The sequence below is a fragment of the Astyanax mexicanus genome, chromosome 8 (assembly GCF_023375975.1).
Source record: "Astyanax mexicanus isolate ESR-SI-001 chromosome 8, AstMex3_surface, whole genome shotgun sequence".
Lineage (NCBI taxonomy): Eukaryota > Metazoa > Chordata > Actinopteri > Characiformes > Acestrorhamphidae > Astyanax > Astyanax mexicanus.
In genome coordinates this window covers 5,371,916-5,390,881 of record NC_064415.1, presented here as the reverse complement: position 1 = coordinate 5,390,881, position 18,966 = coordinate 5,371,916, and the positions used below count along the sequence as shown (strand labels likewise).

At 37.6% G+C, this 18,966-nt stretch overlaps 3 protein-coding genes across 3 annotated transcripts in view; all 3 read right to left on the bottom strand.

The window, feature by feature from the left end:
• Positions 1-4,275, bottom strand: part of LOC125803775 (E3 ubiquitin-protein ligase TRIM39-like) — a 109,098-nt gene extending 104,823 nt beyond the window's left edge. Inside the window, exons 1-6 of the mRNA XM_049481970.1 lie at positions 3,900-4,275; positions 3,055-3,648; positions 942-1,037; positions 626-859; positions 383-530; positions 160-186 (exon numbers count right to left, since the gene is read on the bottom strand). Coding sequence (XP_049337927.1) covers positions 160-186; positions 383-530; positions 626-859; positions 942-1,037; positions 3,055-3,642 — 1,093 coding nt within the window. The 5' untranslated portion in view covers positions 3,643-3,648; positions 3,900-4,275. The remainder of the gene's footprint in view (positions 1-159; positions 187-382; positions 531-625; positions 860-941; positions 1,038-3,054; positions 3,649-3,899) is intronic.
• A 2,283-nt stretch (positions 4,276-6,558) lies between these two features.
• On the bottom strand, positions 6,559-9,620 carry LOC125803771 (E3 ubiquitin-protein ligase TRIM39-like). Its single transcript, XM_049481960.1, has 7 exons — positions 9,390-9,620; positions 8,460-9,053; positions 8,268-8,363; positions 7,947-8,180; positions 7,704-7,851; positions 7,604-7,630; positions 6,559-7,503 (listed from the first exon to the last, which is right to left on the bottom strand). Exons 2-7 carry the CDS (start codon positions 9,045-9,047, stop codon positions 6,956-6,958), a joined length of 1,641 nt encoding a protein of 546 aa, XP_049337917.1. The 5' UTR covers positions 9,048-9,053; positions 9,390-9,620; the 3' UTR covers positions 6,559-6,955.
• Positions 9,621-10,213: 593 nt separating this feature from the next.
• On the bottom strand, positions 10,214-14,632 carry LOC125803777 (E3 ubiquitin-protein ligase TRIM39-like). The gene is made up of 7 exons (XM_049481972.1): positions 14,539-14,632; positions 12,113-12,622; positions 11,914-12,009; positions 11,593-11,826; positions 11,350-11,497; positions 10,865-10,891; positions 10,214-10,764 (listed from the first exon to the last, which is right to left on the bottom strand). The coding sequence occupies exons 2-7, from the start codon at positions 12,614-12,616 to the stop codon at positions 10,229-10,231; spliced, it is 1,545 nt and encodes a 514-aa protein (XP_049337929.1). The 5' UTR covers positions 12,617-12,622; positions 14,539-14,632; the 3' UTR covers positions 10,214-10,228.
• Positions 14,633-18,966: the final 4,334 nt, after the last annotated feature.

Genomic DNA, 18,966 nt, shown 5'->3' with positions numbered 1-18,966 from the left:
ATATATCAAATCTCAGAAGAATATATATCATTAATAATTAGATCTAATTGCAGGACGTAAAAAGCCCCCTCACTGTGGGCTGGTAGTTTGAGATCCCTTCTGTAAGTAATAGATAAACATCAATTAATGAATCATGTGATCAGTGAAAGTCCCACCCACCTGCATATTGCTGAATTCTCTTCAGTTCTGTTTGGAAGAAGATCAGAGAAGATCATTCACTATTTACTACAGAAGTTCCAATTCAGTTTATGAACCAGCACTGGAATATTAACACTAAATCACACAGGACTGTCCTGAAAACACTAAACACTGGAAAAACTAAACACAGAAACTGATTTACCTCACCAGCTCACAAATAAGTCATTACTTTCTAAACACTTACTGATCTCAGGAATTTTCTCCATCTCCTGTGTGAGACGTTTCTGAAGCTGAGACAGAGCTCTCCTCAGACTCTCCACACTCAGAGGAGTGTTAACACTGACGTCAGTCCAGTTCTTGGTGTGTGGGGGTCTGCAGAGGGACGGGTAAATCTACAGTACAGCAGGAGAGAGGAGAAACCCCTCAGCATGGGCAGTGCTGTCCTGTGATGGACTGCATTACTATTGAGAAACAGAGGGACTCTGACCTGTAGGAGGTGGAGGTGGTCCTCAGTGTGGGAGATCTGCTCCAGCTCAGTGTCTCTCCTCTTTAGCTCAGTGATTTCCTGCTCCAGCTCTTTAATCAGCTCTTCAGCCTGCCTCTCTGCTGCTTTCTGCTTCTCCTCCATCACCTCCAGCAGCTCAGCCTGGCTTCTCTCAATGCAGCGCACCAGAGCCCTGAAGATCTCCACACTGTCTGCTTCCTCCTTCTCTCTGATTTTCTAACAGGAGAACAACAATAAGAACAATGAGAAGCTTTCATATTTAAAATTTAAAATTAGTTTAAACGCTTTAAAATCTCACTTTATTGAGTTCTACAGAGTGTTTGATCTCCTCGATCTTCTTCAGTCGCTCCTGGATCATTTGCTGAACTTCTGCCTGTGTCTTTTCCAGCTGAATCTGTGATAAAGAGAAAAAAATTAATGTAATTACATGGATTAGGTGCACCTGATTGTCTGAAGCAAAGTTCATGTGTTTGTGATATTGCATACCTTTGATCCGGTTATTTTTCGTATATTTTCGTTTTTACTCGCATGTCACTCAGCAGAATAAGCATAAAAGTTTATCCTCTGGTTCCTGTATTTGTGTTTATGATGGAGAATTCATTTACAGTTGCAGTAGATCATAAGTATCTACTTCCGTACTGCTGTGTGATGAGCGAGCACATTACGGGAATTCAGATTTTGGCCCGTGCTGGTTCTTTTTCTTAATCTTTATTGTTTAAAGGACGATGATAACACGCCTCAACTTTATGTGATTAGCCTACATTAGTGGCTATCTGAGAGTGTGAGAACAGGGGGATACACACCAGCCCCACAGAGCATGCTAACAGTAGTTTCTGTAATACACGTATATTGGATTATTAGGGTAACAGGATGACTCACTAAAGAAAGTAATCATGTACTACAACACTACAGTTATACTGAACACTCTGCTCCAAGACAGACCCAGGCCTTTTCTCAATACGGAGTACAAAAGTTTGGACTTGGTAAGTGCAACTAGCGAGTGCATACTCCCGAGGAGACAGGACTTTTATTCTGTAATTGGTAGCTTCAGGCAGTGGACTGGCATCATGTTGATGCTGGCTGGCAAGCTGGGTCATGTTTTCTCTATCTCTTCTACATGTATGGAGATGCTCTGTTCCTGATGTTCCCAGCCTGGGTCTCCACTGCCCGCTGTGTTGTTCTCCGGCTCTGCAATCCTGCACTAATCAACATTAACACACTCAGAATCTGTTTCTTTATTTGCCATAGCTCTATATTATGTGCCCATCACATTTTACAATCATAAATTAGTACCTGTTACATTAGTTATAGCTCTGTTACTTAACTGTTCTTTGTTATTTGTTTGTACTGAGCGGGTCAACCAGAGTGGAATGGGTTCCTCTGAGTCTTGGCTCCTCCTAAGGTTTCTTCCTCTTAAAGGCAGTTTTTCTTGCCACTGTTTCACCACAATGCACAGTACACAGGTGTGGACCTGTTTTTCTCTGTAAAGCTCCTTTTGTTGTAAAAAAGCGCTATATAAATAAAACTAAATTGAATTAAACATACAGTAATATTATCCTGGACATCATCCTGGTGGCTGTTGACCTAAGGGGGTACAACAACCCATCGTGATGGAAGGTTTTCAGTGGGTAAGGTCTGGTTCACTTCCATTCAAACTGCCCACACACTCTTCACAGACTTTCTGGAGGCAGCTGAGGCTGTGCTCAACCTTTAGAACCTCTAGAGACGTGTTAAACTATCAACTGCATTTGGTGATGGAATGAGGGAGCTTCGCTAATTTTCATTGGTTCTTTTCTGGCAACACGGCATTGAGAACCTGCTCTGATGCTGCTACTTCTTGTAGAGCTCTTGAGAATGTTCAAAACGCTTTTTGTTGCTGCTATCTCAGCAGCTATCATGATAACACACCGCTCAATCTTCATCTCTCAGCACTTTAAAAATTGAGCTGGCATTTGTCTGAAACAATGCTGTAGTAGACCATCAGTCTGCTTCAACAAATAACCACAAAGCTTCACCAGTAGCTTCACCAAATTCTCCAAGCCTTCTTTAAAATTTCTGCTCAGAAATTAGTCGCTGTTGCCAGCTGTCCACGAGCAGTGTTTGGCAAATATCTAAAAATGCACCAAACATGCAGAATAAAAAAATGAGCCATTCTCCTTGCTGGTACGAATCACTGCTACAGTGTTGTCTATCCTGATGATGAGTGAGCTGCCACATTGCTATAATTTCCAATGGCTCTTCTTCAGCCAATTATCCAGTTTTTAGGTGGCAAATCCCATCAGATAAGGGGGCAGAAAATAGCTCTTTAACTTCCAAATTTCTGGCTGCTGTTGACTTTAATAATGAACTGCTCTGTTTCTTAAAGTCATTAATGACATGAAATAAAGACAACTGAACTCTGAAATACTCACCTTCCTCTCTCCACTCTCCTCCTCTATAGGAACAATGCTGTGAGTCCGGTGGTCTCCCTCAGTGCAGAACTGACAAACACACGTCTGGTCGTCTCTACAGAACAGCTCCAGGGGTCTCTCATGTTTCTGGCAGATGTAGTCCTCCAGGTTCTCCACAGGATCCGTCAGCTTGTGTTTCTTTAATTTAGGTGTAGTTTTATGAAATGATAGATGAGTGTTACAGTAGGAGAGCCCACAGTCCAGACAGGACTTTACAGCCTCCAGCTTCTCCTCACTGCAGGAGTCACACTGAACTAATTTACGTTTAAAGGAACGTTTCTCTGGAGCTCTGCTGGACTTCACCTGAACTGACTTCTTGAACTGAGCAGCCAGTCCAGAGATGAAGGTGTTTATAGACAGTTCGGGTCTTTGGGGGAATTCTCTCTTACAGACTGGACACTGGCAGTGTGAGCTGCTGTTCCAGTACTTTCTGAGACAGACCATGCAGAAGTTGTGTCCACATGGAGTAGAGACTGGATCAGTGAACACATCCAGACAGATAGAGCACTGGAGCTGATCTTCAGACAGGAGACTGCTGGAGGAAGCCATGACTGACTGAGGAGAAACAGAGAAGCAGCATGAAGGTGATCTGAGACTGAATTACATTAAAATGATCCATTAAAGGTTCTCCTGACTGATCAGCTTCATGTTCCAGCTGTTAAACTAAATGCAAATCTAATCATGTTAAAGAATTAATAATAATAAAAGTAGAATCTGATCTACAGAAAACAGCAGAAATGATGTGAAGTGAGTAAACTAGTTTCTCTGAAGCTCCTGATCTGGTTTTCTGCTTCTTCAGATCTTACCTGTGCTGTTTATCTGAGTGGAAAAGCTGCAGGTTTGAGCTTCTGTCCTGCTGAAAGGAGCTGGATTCTGTTTATTAAACAGCTTCGATTAACTTTCGTTTCTCCAGAGCGGAAAGTCAGGAAAGACACTCCCTCTTTTTCAGAACGAAGCTTTGCTGGATTTGCAGGTTTTAATCAGCAGGAGGCGGATTTTTACCATCTGAATTACAGCATCCCAACTCCAGCTTCTTCCTCAATAAATCAGAGCTGAACATAACTAAAGAATAAATTATAGAATAATGATAAATGCTCTATATCAGGGGTATTTCATTAAAATTCAATAAGATCAAATTAGAGAAACTGTACACAAACCACACTGTACAAATCCCTGTTTAATGAACAACAGTAAGATACTGTCCTTTTTGTATTAAATATAGTATATACAGTAATTATTAACAATGATTTTGAAGATGTTGGGCAATAGTAAAGCTTTTTATAGTACAGAACTGAGGTTAGCGGAGAGCTAGCTAATATTTTTGGGGAGAGAACTGAAGTTAACGGAGAGCTAGCTATTTTAGGGAGAGAACTGAGGTTAGCAGAGAGCTAGCTAATATTTTTGGGAAGAGAACTGAAGTTAAAGGAGAGCTAGCTAATATTTTTGGGGAGAGAACTGAAGTTAAAGGAGAGCTAGCTAATATTTTTGGGGAGAGAACTGAATTTAAAGGAGAGCTAGCTAATATTTTTGGGGAGAGAACTGAAGTTAGTGGAGAGCTAGCTAATATTTTTGGGGAAGAGAACTGAGGTGGGGAGCCGGCTAACGTTTGCAACAAGCTACTGGAAGGTTAAAGTAAGTGTTAACTAAGACTATACTCTTTTTTGCTCCCTACATGCAATTTAGTGTGCTGTTTAACATAATGCAAATTACATATGCTATGTTGGCTCTGTTCTGCATCACAAGGGAAGACATTTTAAAGAAAAAAAGATAACAAATGGCAAATATTAGGTTTTGATTTCCGAAAATATGAAATTAAGAAATAATAATTAAGAAATTATGACAAAATCTTTGGGTCTTAAAAAGCATTAAAATTGACTTTTAAAGTAACACAAGAACACTGTCTTATATAATGGTTGAGGGCGTGGTCTCAGTGTTGAAGGCTGTAAGAGCAAATTAGCTCTTTCTCTGCTGCTGAGAGTGGCATTATGTTGGCTAAATGTCACAGTATCCTCGCACACACTAATGTAGAATTATGCATTGCAAAATGTGACATTTGTTAATGCTTGAGTCATTAAAATCAGAGATATTAACTGGCCCTAACTCACAGTAATAATTAGATCAACAACTCTGTTAAATACATAATAAGAAACTGTAAATCAATGTTTAAAACAGCTGTAAACCCAGTATTTGTATTAATTTAGTAGAAAATCACAGTATTGTAATGTGTTTAATAAGCAGTTATAAACTGAAGCTGTAAAAATATATGGTAAACAGCTGGAAACACTGCTGCCAGTATTTTACTGTAATTTAAGAGAGATATTATTTTACAGTGTAAAGTTCAGAACATTATAATATCTAACTCATATTATGATTCAGGGCTATTTCCTGTATATTAAAGTAGATACTCTAGTGGTTATATGAACATTTTATATGAACAGCTGAATATGAAATCAAATTAAAGTTCAGTTATAATTCAGTAAACAGAGCTGCTTTAGAGTTTATCAACCTGTTAGATGTTTCTACAGTTCTGCATAAATCTAATCTCAAACAAAGTTCTAAAAGTAGATAAATAGAATTAAATGAAACAAATGATAAAAATATTAGTATTTTATTAATTGAGGAAAATGATCCAGTATTACATATCTGATTGTAGCTGGTCTGTGTACTCCAGCTTCTCTCTTCTGTCTGATTTTTGAGTAAAATTAAACTCTGGACTTTAGACTCAGCTTCAGTCTGTGGTAGATCACGTTTCACACCCACAGTTCAGCTGTTCACTTTTACAACTACAGTTCTATAATAATTATTAATATCAGATTCATAAAACCTGCAGTAGAACACTGAGGAACTCCACAACCCCAGTAGTTTCTGCATTAGGATTTACAGCTGAATAATTACCCAGGGTTCAGTGGGGTGACAGCAGGTCTCAGTATGGGGTAGTTGAAAGTAGTTTGAAAGTTGAAGTTTTATAATAAGTGAAACAGACTGTATTGGTCTGTTGTTATGTTGCTTCACTCTAAAACTATTTGAAGCAGTTTTAGTTTTAGGAGTAAAAGTTAAACTAAAAACTAGAAAACAGTAAACAGAATTAATAGTAAAAATCAGTTTCTGTGGTTCCTAGAGTTCTTGTTCTTGTTGTCATTTTAAAAACTGGACCTGATCTGAATATAACATGCACTGAACTACTGCAGAGTTTGATATCTAGTCTTTATTGGGTTAAAATCCTACAGAGATAAAAACACAAGAGACTCTGAAGAGCTATAGCTCAGCAGTAACCAAAAATAATAAGAATGAAGAAAAAGATCTAAGCACATCAACCTTATAAATATATACATAAAATATATTTATATTAGCTCACTGGTGCACTGTAGTATATATATATATATATATATATATATATATATATATATATATATATATATATATATATATATATATATAAAATTTAATACACCACATACCTGCAGATCTTACAGTTTATTCAGGAATTATTTAATACAGAAAATAAAAGGTACAACACCCCCACCTAGTGCACAAAGAGTGATTCTGTAATACAACAGAATTTTTAAAACCAGTGAAGACAGAATTCATTATTGTGTATTTTGCTGATTTCTGTGAACAAGATAAACAAGTTTAGAGAAACACACGTTCACAGTGGAGCTAAAGTGAATAACAGACAATGATCTTTCTAAGAGAGATAAAGAGAATATTTGGGTATAAATTGTTAATCAATATTCATTTGTTAAACATAATCTGATTGAATTTATCCAGAAATCTAACTGTAGTTTACAATTTCTGACACAACAAATTAGTTTCTGTTAGAGTAAATAAACACCGCTCCCCAAATTAATATAAACAATAAACCTCATTCATAATGTTGAACAGGAGTGATGATCAGTGGAGCTGAATTTTTACCTCCATCATTGAGACCAGGACTGAAGTATGGATAGAGTTTCTCAGTGAAAGACTGACCAGTGAAAGAGTAGATATGAGATCTGACCTCAACATCATAGAAGGAGACCAGACCCTCCTCATAATCCACAAACACCCCCACCTTCTGGGGAGCCTGTTTCAACCAGAGGAGGACACGAGGAGAATCCAGAGCTTTATATTCAGTTTCATTCCTTAGACAAACAGTCCAGTATCCATCCTCAGGACTCAGTGTAATTTCTCCCTTCCTGTTGCTGGACTCTCTGGTCACTCCTAAAGTCCACTTAGTCTTCCCTCTGACCTGAACCTCATAGTAAAATCTCTCTGAGGAGAAACCCTCCTTTCCCAGAACACAGACACAAAGATCAAATCTCTTTGGATTATCAGGGAGTTTCTGTTCTTCATCTTCATCTCTCACTTGTTTTCCATCTTCAGACAGGATGAGATAAGGATGAGCTGTATCAGGATTCAGAGTCACGTCCACTGAGAGAGAAACACAGTTTAAACCCATTTTAATCAACATACTGTAAGAAATAGAGAATCATACAGACTGAATCATGTGATCAGTGAAAGCCCCACCCACCTGCATACTGCTGAATTCTCTTCAGTTCTGTTTAGAAAAGAATAAAGGCTATTAGATTCTGAATTCAGGATTATTAAAAACCTGAACAGTAAACACTTACCACTCTTATCAATCTTCTCCATCTCCTGTGTGAGATGTTCCTGAAGCTGAGGCAGAGCTCTCCTCAGACTCTCCACACTCAGAGGAGTGTTAACACTGACGTCAGTCCAGTTCTTGGTGTGTGGGGGTCTGCAGAGGGACGGGTAAATCTACAGTACAGCAGGAGAGAGGAGAAACCCCTCAGCATGGGCAGTGCTGTCCTGTGATGGACTGCATTACTATTGAGAAACAGAGGGACTCTGACCTGTAGGAGGTGGAGGTGGTCCTCAGTGTGGGAGATCTGCTCCAGCTCAGTGTCTCTCTTCTTTAGCTCAGTGATTTCCTGCTCCAGCTCTTTAATCAGCTCTCCAGCCTGCCTCTCTGCTGCTTTCTGTTTCAACTCCATCACCTCCAGCAGCTCAGCCTGGCTTCTCTCAATGCAGCGCACCAGAGCCCAGAATATCTCCACACTGTCTGCTCTCTCCTTCTCTCTGATTTTCTAACAGGAGACAACAATAAGAACAGTAACACTGTTTAAAGAGCAGCTTTCATATTTAAAATGAGTTTAAACGCTTTAAAATCTCACTTTATTGAGTTCTACAGAGTGTTTGATCTCCTGGATCTTCTTCAGTCTCTCCTGGATCATCTGCTGAACTTCTGCCTGTGTCTTCTCCAGCTGAGTCTGTGATAAAGAGACACATTATGATCAGTTATTCTTAGGAAAAATAGGAGAATAGTAAAATTAGTGTTAATAACTCTCTGTCTAAACATCTCTCACCTTCTTCTCTCCACTCTCCTCCTCTATAGGAACAGTGCTGTGAGTCCGGTGGTCTCCCTCAGTGCAGAACTGACAAACGCACGTCTGGTCGTCTCTACAGAACAGCTCCAGGGGTCTCTCATGTTTCTGGCAGATGTAGTCCTCCAGGTTCTCCACAGGATCCATCAGATTGTGTTTCTTGAGTTTAGCTGCAGTTTTATGAGGCATCAGATGAGCGTTACAGTAGGAGAGCCCACAGTCCAGACAGGACTTTACAGCCTCCAGCTTATCCTCACTGCAGGCGTCACACTGAACCTTCTTAGATTTGGAGAAACGTTTCACTGGAGCTCTGCTGGACTTCTCCTGAACTGACTTCTTGAACTCAGAAGCCAGTCCAGAGATGAAGGTGTTCACACGGAGCTCAGGCCTTCTGGAGAATTCTGCTTTACAGAGTGGACACTGGCAGTGTGAGATGCTGTTCCAGTACTCTCTGAGACAGACCATGCAGAAGTTGTGTCCACATGGAGTAGAGACTGGATCAGTGAACACATCCAGACAGATAGAGCATCGTAACTCATCTTCAGACAGGAAACTTCTAGAGGAAGCCATGACTGACTGAGGAGACAAAGAGAGATTATGAAGATGATATTCTCAGGACGTGTAATGACGTGTCAGAGATTGTCAGAGATTACAGATTACAGATTTTTATTTACAGAAATCCAGAAATAAAGATAAAAGAACAACAGACAATACATGTAACCCCTAATTTTCTTTTCCTTGTCCTTTACTTGTGATATTTACTACTGAATATTTTCAGCAGGCTTGGTAAATTGTATAATAGAATGTACTTTAAAATGTTAAATAAAATACTGATCATAAAAAAATACATGTAACCCTAACAACTGAATAAACTAAAGAAAGAAAAGACTCTTGAAAGGAACTAGGACTCACCAAGAGTGTCACTTTTCCACTTTCTGCTCTTTAGAGATCAGATGCAGCAGATTTAGCTCCTCTAAGAAAATGTAAAGCTGAAACTGAGTCCTGCTGAAAGGAAACGATCCTGTTTATGAATGAGTTAAGTTTCATTTCTCCTGAGTGACGTCATGAAGAGAACACACCTGTGCTGCAGGTTCTTAAACCAACAACTTTAAATTTCCCCTCGTCACTCCAGTTTTACAGCCTTTCTACTGGATTACAATCAAAGAATCATTACTATATATATATATATATATATATATATATATATATATATATATATATATATATATATATATATACATACTACAGTACATTCCTGCAGTACAGCAGACTGCAGTTTCAGGACTGAAGCTCTAAAACCCTATATTTATACTCCTGTACAGTAAATTCTGTAGCTAATTAATAATTTGTGAGAAGTTTACTTGGTATAGGAGGCATGTTGAAGATTGTACCTCATAAAAATTAGCACTGGAGCTACGGGGCTAATGTAGCTAACAGTGTAAGCATCATATATATATATATATATATATATATACTTATTGCCTAACCTATCATCTGACAACTGTATATAGATGTAAACAGTGTAAAATGTGCACTTTAACTTTATTGCTAAATCATTCCTTCAGACAAGGGGATTATAAACAGTATTATTACAGTTTGTAAAGTTATTTTACAAAAAATTCAGTAATGGTTAGTAAATTATTTATTTATTTATCCATGCATTCCTTGCATAATGTAAATTCATTTTTGGTCATAGAGTGATATGTTATAATAAAGGGGTTTAATAAGTAAAATAATCCTCAGCATTCATACTATACAGGAGTGATGATCAGTGGAGCCGAATTTCTACCTCCATCATTGAGACAGGGACTGAAGAATGGATAGAGTTTCTCAGTGAAAGACTGACCAGTGAAAGAGTAGATATGAGATCTGACCTCAACATCATAGAAGGAGACCAGACCCTCCTCATAATCCACAAACACCCCCACCTTCTGGGGAGCCTGTTTCATCGAAAGGATGACAGGTGGAGATTCTCCAGCCTTGAATTCAGTTTTATTCCTCAGAAACACAGTCCAGTATCCATTTTTAGGACTTGCTGTAATTGCTCCTCTTCTGTTGCTGGACTCTCTGGTCACTCCCAAATCCCACTTAGTCTTTCCACTGACCTGAACCTCATAGTAAAATCTCCCTGAGGAGAAACCCTCCTTTCCCAACACACTGACACCATAATCAAACCTCTGTGAGTTATCAAGACGTTTCTGTCGCTTTACGCCACATGTAACCTGTTTTCCATCATCAGACAGGATGAGAAAAGGATGAGCTGTATCAGGATCCAGAGTCACGTCCACTGAGAGAGAAACACATTTTAAACCCATTTTAATCAACATACTGTAAGAAATAGAGAATCATACAGACTGAATCATGTGATCAGTGAAAGCCCCACCCACCTGCATACTGCTGAATTCTCTTCAGTTCTGTTTAAAAGAAGATTTAATAAGATAATTCACAATTTACTTCAGAACTTCCATTACAGTTTATCAATGATCTGATCAGTATGAACCATGAACCTGCACTGGAATATTAACATTAATGGTTGGATGGACTGATGCAGAAAGTCCCAGGGGTTCTCAATTGGATTTAGGTCTGGGAAATGTAGTGCCAAGCAAAAACATCAATGCCTTCATCATGCATGTCTTTATGCATACAGGACCCACTTGAGGACATCAAGATCTCATGTCTCTTTCATTAAGGCTATTTCATCAGTATTTGACAGTTTGTTTAGAAACATTGACACCAGTGGAGGCGGTGGTCAATTTGTAGGGTTCTGGTTTCTTCCCGCATAAAGGAGCAAATGCCAGCCCTGCTGCCGGGTTGGCCTGCTCTTCTGTTTAATGGCCTGTGTCATGGTATCCCTGAACGTTAAAACACTTACTGATCTCAGGAATCTTCTCCATCTCCTGTGTGAGATGTTCCTGAAGCTGAGACAGAGCTCTCCTCAGACTCTCCACACTCAGAGGAGTGTTAACACTAACGTCAGTCCAGTTCTTGGTGGGTGGGGGTCTGCAGAGGGACGGGTAAATCTACAGTACAGCAGGAGAGAGGAGAAACCCCTCAGCATGGGCAGTGCTGTCCTGTGATGGACTGCATTACTATTGAGAAACAGAGGGACTCTGACCTGTAGGAGGTGGAGGTGGTCCTCAGTGTGGGAGATCTGCTCCAGCTCAGTGTCTCTCCTCTTTAGCTCAGTGATTTCCTTCTCCAGCTCTTTAATCAGCTCTTCAGCCTGCCTCTCGGCTGCTTTCTGCTTCTCCTCCATCACCTCCAGCAGCTCAGCCTGGCTTCTCTCAATGCAGCGCACCAGAGCCCTGAAGATCTCCACACTGTCTGCTTCCTCCTTCTCTCTGATTTTCTAACAGGAGACAACAATAAGAACAATAACACTGTTTAAAGAGCAGCTTTCATATTTAAAATGAGTTTAAACGCTTTAAAATCTCACTTTATTGAGTTCTACAGAGTGTTTGATCTCCTGGATCTTCTTCAGTCTCTCCTGGATCATCTGCTGAACTTCTGCCTGTGTCTTCTCCAGCTGATTCTGTGATAAAGAGACACATTATGATCAGTTATTCTTAGGAAAAATAGGAGAATAGTAAAATTTGTGTTAATTCTAATTCTAGTTCTAGAATTCTGTCTCTCACCTTCACATTTTTACAGAACAGCTCCAGGGGTCTCTCGTGTTTCTGGCAGATGTAGTCCTCCAGGTTCTCCACAGGATCCATCAGCTTGTGTTTCTTGAGTTTAGCTGCAGTTTTATGAGGCATCAGATGAGAGTTACAGTAGGAGAGCCCACAGTCCAGACAGGACTTTACAGCCTCCAGCTTATCCTCACTGCAGGAGTCACACTGAACCTTCTTAGATTTGGAGGTACGTTTATCTGGAGCTCTGCTGGACTTCACCTGAACTGACTTCTTGAACTGAGCAGTCAGTCCAGAGATGAAGGTGTTTATAGACAGTTCAGGTCTTTGGGGGAATTTTCTCTTACAGACTGGACACTGACAGTGTGAGCTGCTGTTCCAGTACTTTCTGAGACAGACCATGCAGAAGTTGTGTCCACATGGAGTAGAGACTGGATCAGTGAACACATCCAGACAGATAGAGCACTGGAGCTCATCTTCAGACAGGAATCTTCTGGAGGAAGCCATGATTGACTGAGGAAACACAGAGAACTAGCATGAAGGTCATACTCTTATTAAGTGTTTACAGCTCAGTGTGTTCCTCTAAGAAAGACTTAATATTTATAAACTACTTTTTGCAACCTGATGTTTACAAAAATCCTGAAGTAAAGACAATTATGTCAAGTAATAAAATACAAATACTTTGTTATTTAATTTCAGCTTTTTACATTCCAGCTTCTTATTGTTCAATAAAACCCCTATCCAGATAAGTCTCTCATCCAATGTTGATTTGAAGGTATGAAGATGATCCGTGCAGAGACTCAAGAGAACTCGAGCCAAACGTTCAACTAAGCTTCTTTAATATATTTACATTCTACTAAAATACATTCATTTACAATCAGCATATATGCAGCCGAAACAGGAAACAGCCTAGTGCATCCCAAATTTATCAACATTAACATTTTAATAATATAAAATTATAGTCATTGTGGCTTTTAGAAAAATGTGTTTTTTTACACGTTTATATATAGTATAAAAACTACTTTTATACTTGAAGTAGTTTTAAACCAGTACTTTTAAACTTTTACTGAAAGAGTAAAAAGCTTGAGTTAATACTTCAACTTCTACTGAAGTATTTTAAACTCTAGTTTCTATACTTCTTTCTAAGGAATGAATGCAAATGCTTTCGACACCTTCGAATAAATGCAAAAGTGCAACAGATAGCATGTATCACCAAGTGAACAAACCTGTTTTTCTGCTTATTACAGCTCAGATGCAGCAGCTACTCTTAGCTACTCTAAGAACTTGTTTATTTAAGCTATTAAAAGCTATTTAAAGTTTTCATCACATTGGATAGGTTGGTAGGGGTGTGGCATTTCTCTCCTTTATCTCATTTAGCAGTCTGGACCTTAACATCTAGGCATTTTTGTATTGTTTTTGCCTAATATCACTTATTACAGTTTTTTTCCAATTGCTAACACACTAAAATGACATGTAGCACTATTATTCAAAGTGACACACAGAGATTATAACCTCTTCTCATGTCTCCAAAACTCTAAACACATGTTCTGCTTTGCACACATTTTGGAGCTCAAAACAGCCCTTTATAAATACACTTATCTCCTTTCTCTGCATAAGACAAAACAAAATATGTTTTCCATATCAAAACACTGCCATTCAAAATGACACAATATGAGCATAAGGCCAATATATAGAGTCACCTGGTCAAACACCTCAATATTAAATTCTTACCGCTTTAATCAAGAATTGAGCTCTATAAAAAAGATCACAGGTGATGCTTTTTTCTTATATTTTTATAAACACAATTCTTCTGTAATTTTCTTTTTTTTGCTCACTCCAACATATTTTTGCTCACTCCAACGTAAATATCCAATGTGACTCGTTTACAGCAGCATGTGTGTTTGTATCTGCAAATATTTCTGAATTTTATACAGTTTGAACTATCTGTATGTTTTTTAAATTGTGTTAAGTACTTGGATGAAACCAGCCTAGTTTACAAAATTGCATTTTAGCAATTGGAAAAAATTGTCTTGTCTAACCTTTTTTTTTTTTTTTTTTACTTTTTATGCTAAGTGTGATGAACAGAAAATTAACTTTTATTCTTTCTGGTATGTCCAGTAATTAAATAAATGTTGTTCTGCAAAATAAAACATATATGGAAGAAGTTCAGTAAAACCAAACCTTCACTGCTTGCTGTGTTACACGTGCAACAAATAAAACTCAATATAAATAATACCCCAAGTGAACAAATTAGACAAAAGTGTCCAAAAAAGCTCAACGCTGGAGTTTTCTTCCTTTACCTGCTTTTCTACTACATATAGTTCAGATGCAGTAGATTCTGTTACTCTAAAATACTTAAAGCTAAAACTGAATCCTGCTAGAAAAGTCTAAAAACAAGTGTCAGAGCTGGAGAAGAAACCAGGACTCACCAGGAGCTTCACTTTTACTTCGTTTAAGTCCTTTTCCGTTTCTGCTTGTTAGAGCTCAGACGCAGCAGAAGACTCAAAGCTGGAACTGAGTTCTACGGAAAGGAGACAGATTGCTTTTATACAATAGCTTTGCTTTATTTTCATTTCTGATGTCAAGAAGCCACACCCATATTATCATGATAATATACTGTTTCATGTTCACATTTTTATTCTGTTTACCAACAGAATTAAACCACATTTAACAGAGAAATTGGTAAACTGGAAAAAAACTGAGGTAAACTGGAGAACGCTGAGGTAAACTTCAGAAAAATTAGGTAAACTGACGAAACAGGTAAACTAATAGAAACTAAAGTAAACTAGAGAAAAATAAGGACCTAGGTTGTAGAAAATGCATTACCTTTAAAACTAAATAAAAGTTAATTAAGCAGAAAACGGTTATACATTCTGTTCCACTATTATAGTCTGTAAAATGTTATAATTTAGTTCTGCACCCTCATTCTGTTCTGGGTTAAGCTATATATAAAGTAATATATATATAAAGTTTCCTAGCTCTTTATAACATGCAACATTACATCAACTAGCTAACTAGCTTGTGAGGATAGATAATGTTAGCTTGTTAATGTTAGCTAACATCAACTAGCTAGCTAGTTAGTGTTGTAGAAAAGAAAATGAAAGGTGGGCTACTCCCACCTCTCGTCCGGGGTACAACTCCCCTGCGTGTTCGTTTGATAGAGAGAGTCAGACAGGTGGAGTGAAGCTGAAAGCAACCAAGTATTTATTACAAAGTACTGAATATTCAGGAGAACCAATACATATAAGACAGTGTTACAGCCGTCTCAGTAAGAGTTCTGACCCCCTCTGATCTGACTCCATGTTTTATACCCAAAATGACGTAAGCCTGTTGATGAGGCGTTGTTAAAATCATCTCATGTTAGCATGCACGTGTCTGACTGGACCACTAGTGTTTGACCTTGACTGTGTTCTTCCATCCTGGCACTATCTGTGTGTGTGCGTCACCCCCCGCTTTGAAGCAGAGGTTTTAGGGAGGCACTTGCTCATCAAGGCCGCTTTGAACTAAGGCCTCTTCTGTAGCAATTTAGCCCCGTACCAGTCGAATTGATGACCGTTAGTTAGGGTCATGCAGTAAACAAAAAATAGTTCAAGCCTGAGCTACATCTCATATGTTATATGTTAATGTGGGTTAATCTGTCATATAATAAAGTCTGTGTTAGTCACATGCCATATCAAACAATGTTTTACTATATGTGTAAAGGATATATTGTGATTATTGGTTAATCTTTTATATAAATGCGTGTAAAATACACTGTGAGTAAAAATGATCAAATATAATGTGAGTATTGGTTAATGCCTATAAAATACAAGGTTTCACACAATAATTATGTAATTATAGATACTAAGATAAGTAATCATTATTGAAAGATATTTGTCAATACACTCAAGGTAAAATAAACCGTTACTCTTTATTAGTTAACAAATACTTGCTATGAAAATGTATAATGTTATTTTATTCCAGTTGCATAAATATGGTAGAAACCATATCAATAGATAGCTAGCTAACTAACACCTCCTCAGCCTCTAAATGGACCAACATAACCTGAGAAAACTAAGGTAAACTAGAGAAATCTGAGGTAAACTAGAGGAATTCTGGGTAAACTAGAGAAAAAACAACTGAATTAAACTAGTAAACTTAAAAAAATAAAAGTTTAACATGATATATTGTTGTATTAAATATTTTATTAAGCAGAAAAAGTCCACACAATCTGTTCCATTATTATAGTCTGTAAAATGTTCCAATGGTTCTGTACCCTTATTTTGTTTTGGGTTAAGCTATATCTAAAGTAAAAGTTTCCTAGCTTTTTAAAACCCTTATACCCTTTAAAACAATATAATATTACATTAACTAGCTAGCTTGAAGGTATAGATAATGTTAGCTTGTTTATGTTAGCTAATATTAGCTAGCTAGCTAGTTAACAAATACTTGCTCTGTAAATGTTATTTTATTCCAGTTAGTAAATCCTTAATTTAGTGTAATGCAGACATGTCAGAAACCATATAAATAGCTAGCTAGCTAACTAACACAGCCTCAGCTTCTATATGGACTAGCACAGTCCGAGGAAACTGTGGTAAACTAGAGGAATCTGAGGTAGCTAATAAATACTAAATTAAACTAGTAAATTAAAAAAAAAGGTTAACATGATATATTGTTGTATTAAATATTTTATTAAGCCGAAAAAGTCCATACATTCTGTTTCATTAGCTAGCTAGCTAGCTTGGGCGGATAGATAATGTTAGCTTGTTAATGTTAGCTAACATCAGCTAGCTAGCTAGCTAATTAACAGATAGTTGCTCTGTAAATTTTAAATGTTATTTTATTCCAGTTATGTAAATCCTTAATTTAGTGCAATGCAGACATTTCAGAAACCATATCAATAGATAGCTAGCTAACTAACACCACCTTAGCTTCTATGTGGACTAGCACAGCCTGAGAAAACTAAGGTAAACTTGAGGAATCTGAGGTAAACTGGAGAAAACTGAGATAAACTAGAGGAATCTGAGGTAAACTAATAAATACTAAATTAAACCAGTAATCCTTAAAAAAAAAAATTATCATGATATATTGTTGTATTAAGTATTTTGTTAAGCAGAAAAGGTCAATGCATTCTGTTCCATTAGCTAGCTAGCTAATAGATAATATTAGCTTGTTAATGTTAGCTAACATCTGCTAGCTAGCTAGTTACTTACTCTGTAAATTTGAAATGTTATTTTATTCCAGTTGTGTAAATTCTTAATTTAGTGCTCTAAAGACATTTCAGAAACCATATAAATAAATAGCTAGCTAACTAACACCACCGCAGCTTCTAAATGGACTAGCGCAGCCTGAGAAAACTAAGGTAAACTAGAGGAATCTAAAAGAAATTACAGAAAACTGAGGCAAACCTTAGAAAATTGAGGTAAACTTGAGAAAACTGAGGTAAACTAATGAAAGCTGAAGTAAACTAGAAAAAACTGAGGTAAATATCTGGTACCTTGGCATTTTGGCAACATTATAAATAAGGAGCTAGACTGTAGACTGTTCCATTACTCTTCCATACACTTTATTCTCAGAACAAATGAACATGTTACACAGTTGATTAATGTTTTCAAACATATCATGAACAAATAAAAACATTTCCAGTTTAAAAGCATTAATTTAATGAAATACTTATTTTATCAAGATCTAAGTTTTTGATTGACGTTGGCTGCTCCTAACTTGGTTATCTTTGGTGGTTGTCTAAGTGACAGGTTTATGCCAAAATAAAGATAATTAATGTTTTCACTACACATAAGCTGGTGACAGTCCTATCAAATATCTAAATCTAGGCCAACTTTTTTTGTAACGCTAAGTTCAGGATGCCAAGATCTTGACACCACAAATATGTTTGCCATTTTCACGCTTGGTTTAAATTTCTACTGAGCTTTTTTGTACTTTTAATTCAGGTTTGTTCTCAGACGAATTTCTTTGGTACCAACACTGATACCCATCTTAAATACCAACTAAATGCGTGGAATGTTGTTATGCGTGACCACCTGCGAGTGAGAAGTAGTTTTTCTAATGAAGATTTTTATTTACACAGGCTGTCATGAGACAATGCAAACAATTTCACTTTCTGTCTCACTTGTCTTTCTCTGCGAAAATGCAAACTGGACACATTTTGACAAGTTTGACAAGTTTGGTGCAGTGAGCTTTTACATGTGATGACAAAACGTTTCATTGGAAGTAAAGGAAACAACCGTCAAGGTTCAGAGATAAGCCCTCTAATTCATGGATTAAACTTAATAAATGTCAAAGGAGGTGATTTTAATTCAAATAGCCTTTCTAGAATTGAATTTAAAGGAACAATCAGTAATAAATGAGATCAAGTGTGTGAAATGTTTATAGCAGTCCAATTTCCAAGCATTACAGAGAGTTTCCTTCGCCACCCACTACTCCCTCAGACTTGAAACTTTCGTGGGTTGCCAGATTGTCGTGTTGTGACGACGTGTATTAATTTGTAGCTGATCAGTCAATATATATGATTCAATGGCTAAAATGCCCGTTTCTACTTGTGTAATAAATTACCCAGCTATGGTCAGCAACCTTGCTGAAGTTCAGTGATTACCTGTTGCTATTGCTGTTGCTGCTGTCTACACCTGGCAACCCTGTGTGTGGAAATGGGACTAGAGGGGCAGATTCGGTAGCCACAGCCCACACAGTTCAAATAAGAAAATACTGCCTGAAGCTATGCTGAAACAGGCTGCCGGTACTTAAACTCAGCATGTTACCTTAATATCTGATGATACATCCTGATCATGTTATGAATTACTACAGAAAATATCATCCTTAATGCTCCTTTAAATGATGGAAAGGGTTTTAATTGGTGACCATGT

What these genes read in the sequence shown, in the direction of transcription:
- LOC125803777 (XM_049481972.1), bottom strand. Translation starts at nt 12,616, where the DNA reads ATGGCTTCCTCCAGAAGATTCCTGTCTGAAGATGAGCTCCAGTGCTCT. An exon ending in GGAGAAGATTCCTGAGATCA is followed by an intron (nt 10,892 to 11,349) that starts GTAAGTGTTTTA and finishes TCTTTTAAACAG; the next exon opens with AACTGAAGAGAATTCAGCAG. An exon ending in GAGAATTCAGCAGTATGCAG is followed by an intron (nt 10,765 to 10,864) that starts GTGGGTGGGGCT and finishes TTTCTCTCTCAG; the next exon opens with TGGACGTGACTCTGGATCCT.
- LOC125803771 (XM_049481960.1), bottom strand. Translation starts at nt 9,047, where the DNA reads ATGGCTTCCTCTAGAAGTTTCCTGTCTGAAGATGAGTTACGATGCTCT. An exon ending in ACCACCTCCACCTCCTACAG is followed by an intron (nt 7,852 to 7,946) that starts GTCAGAGTCCCT and finishes GCTGTACTGTAG; the next exon opens with ATTTACCCGTCCCTCTGCAG. An exon ending in GAGAATTCAGCAGTATGCAG is followed by an intron (nt 7,504 to 7,603) that starts GTGGGTGGGGCT and finishes TTTCTCTCTCAG; the next exon opens with TGGACGTGACTCTGAATCCT.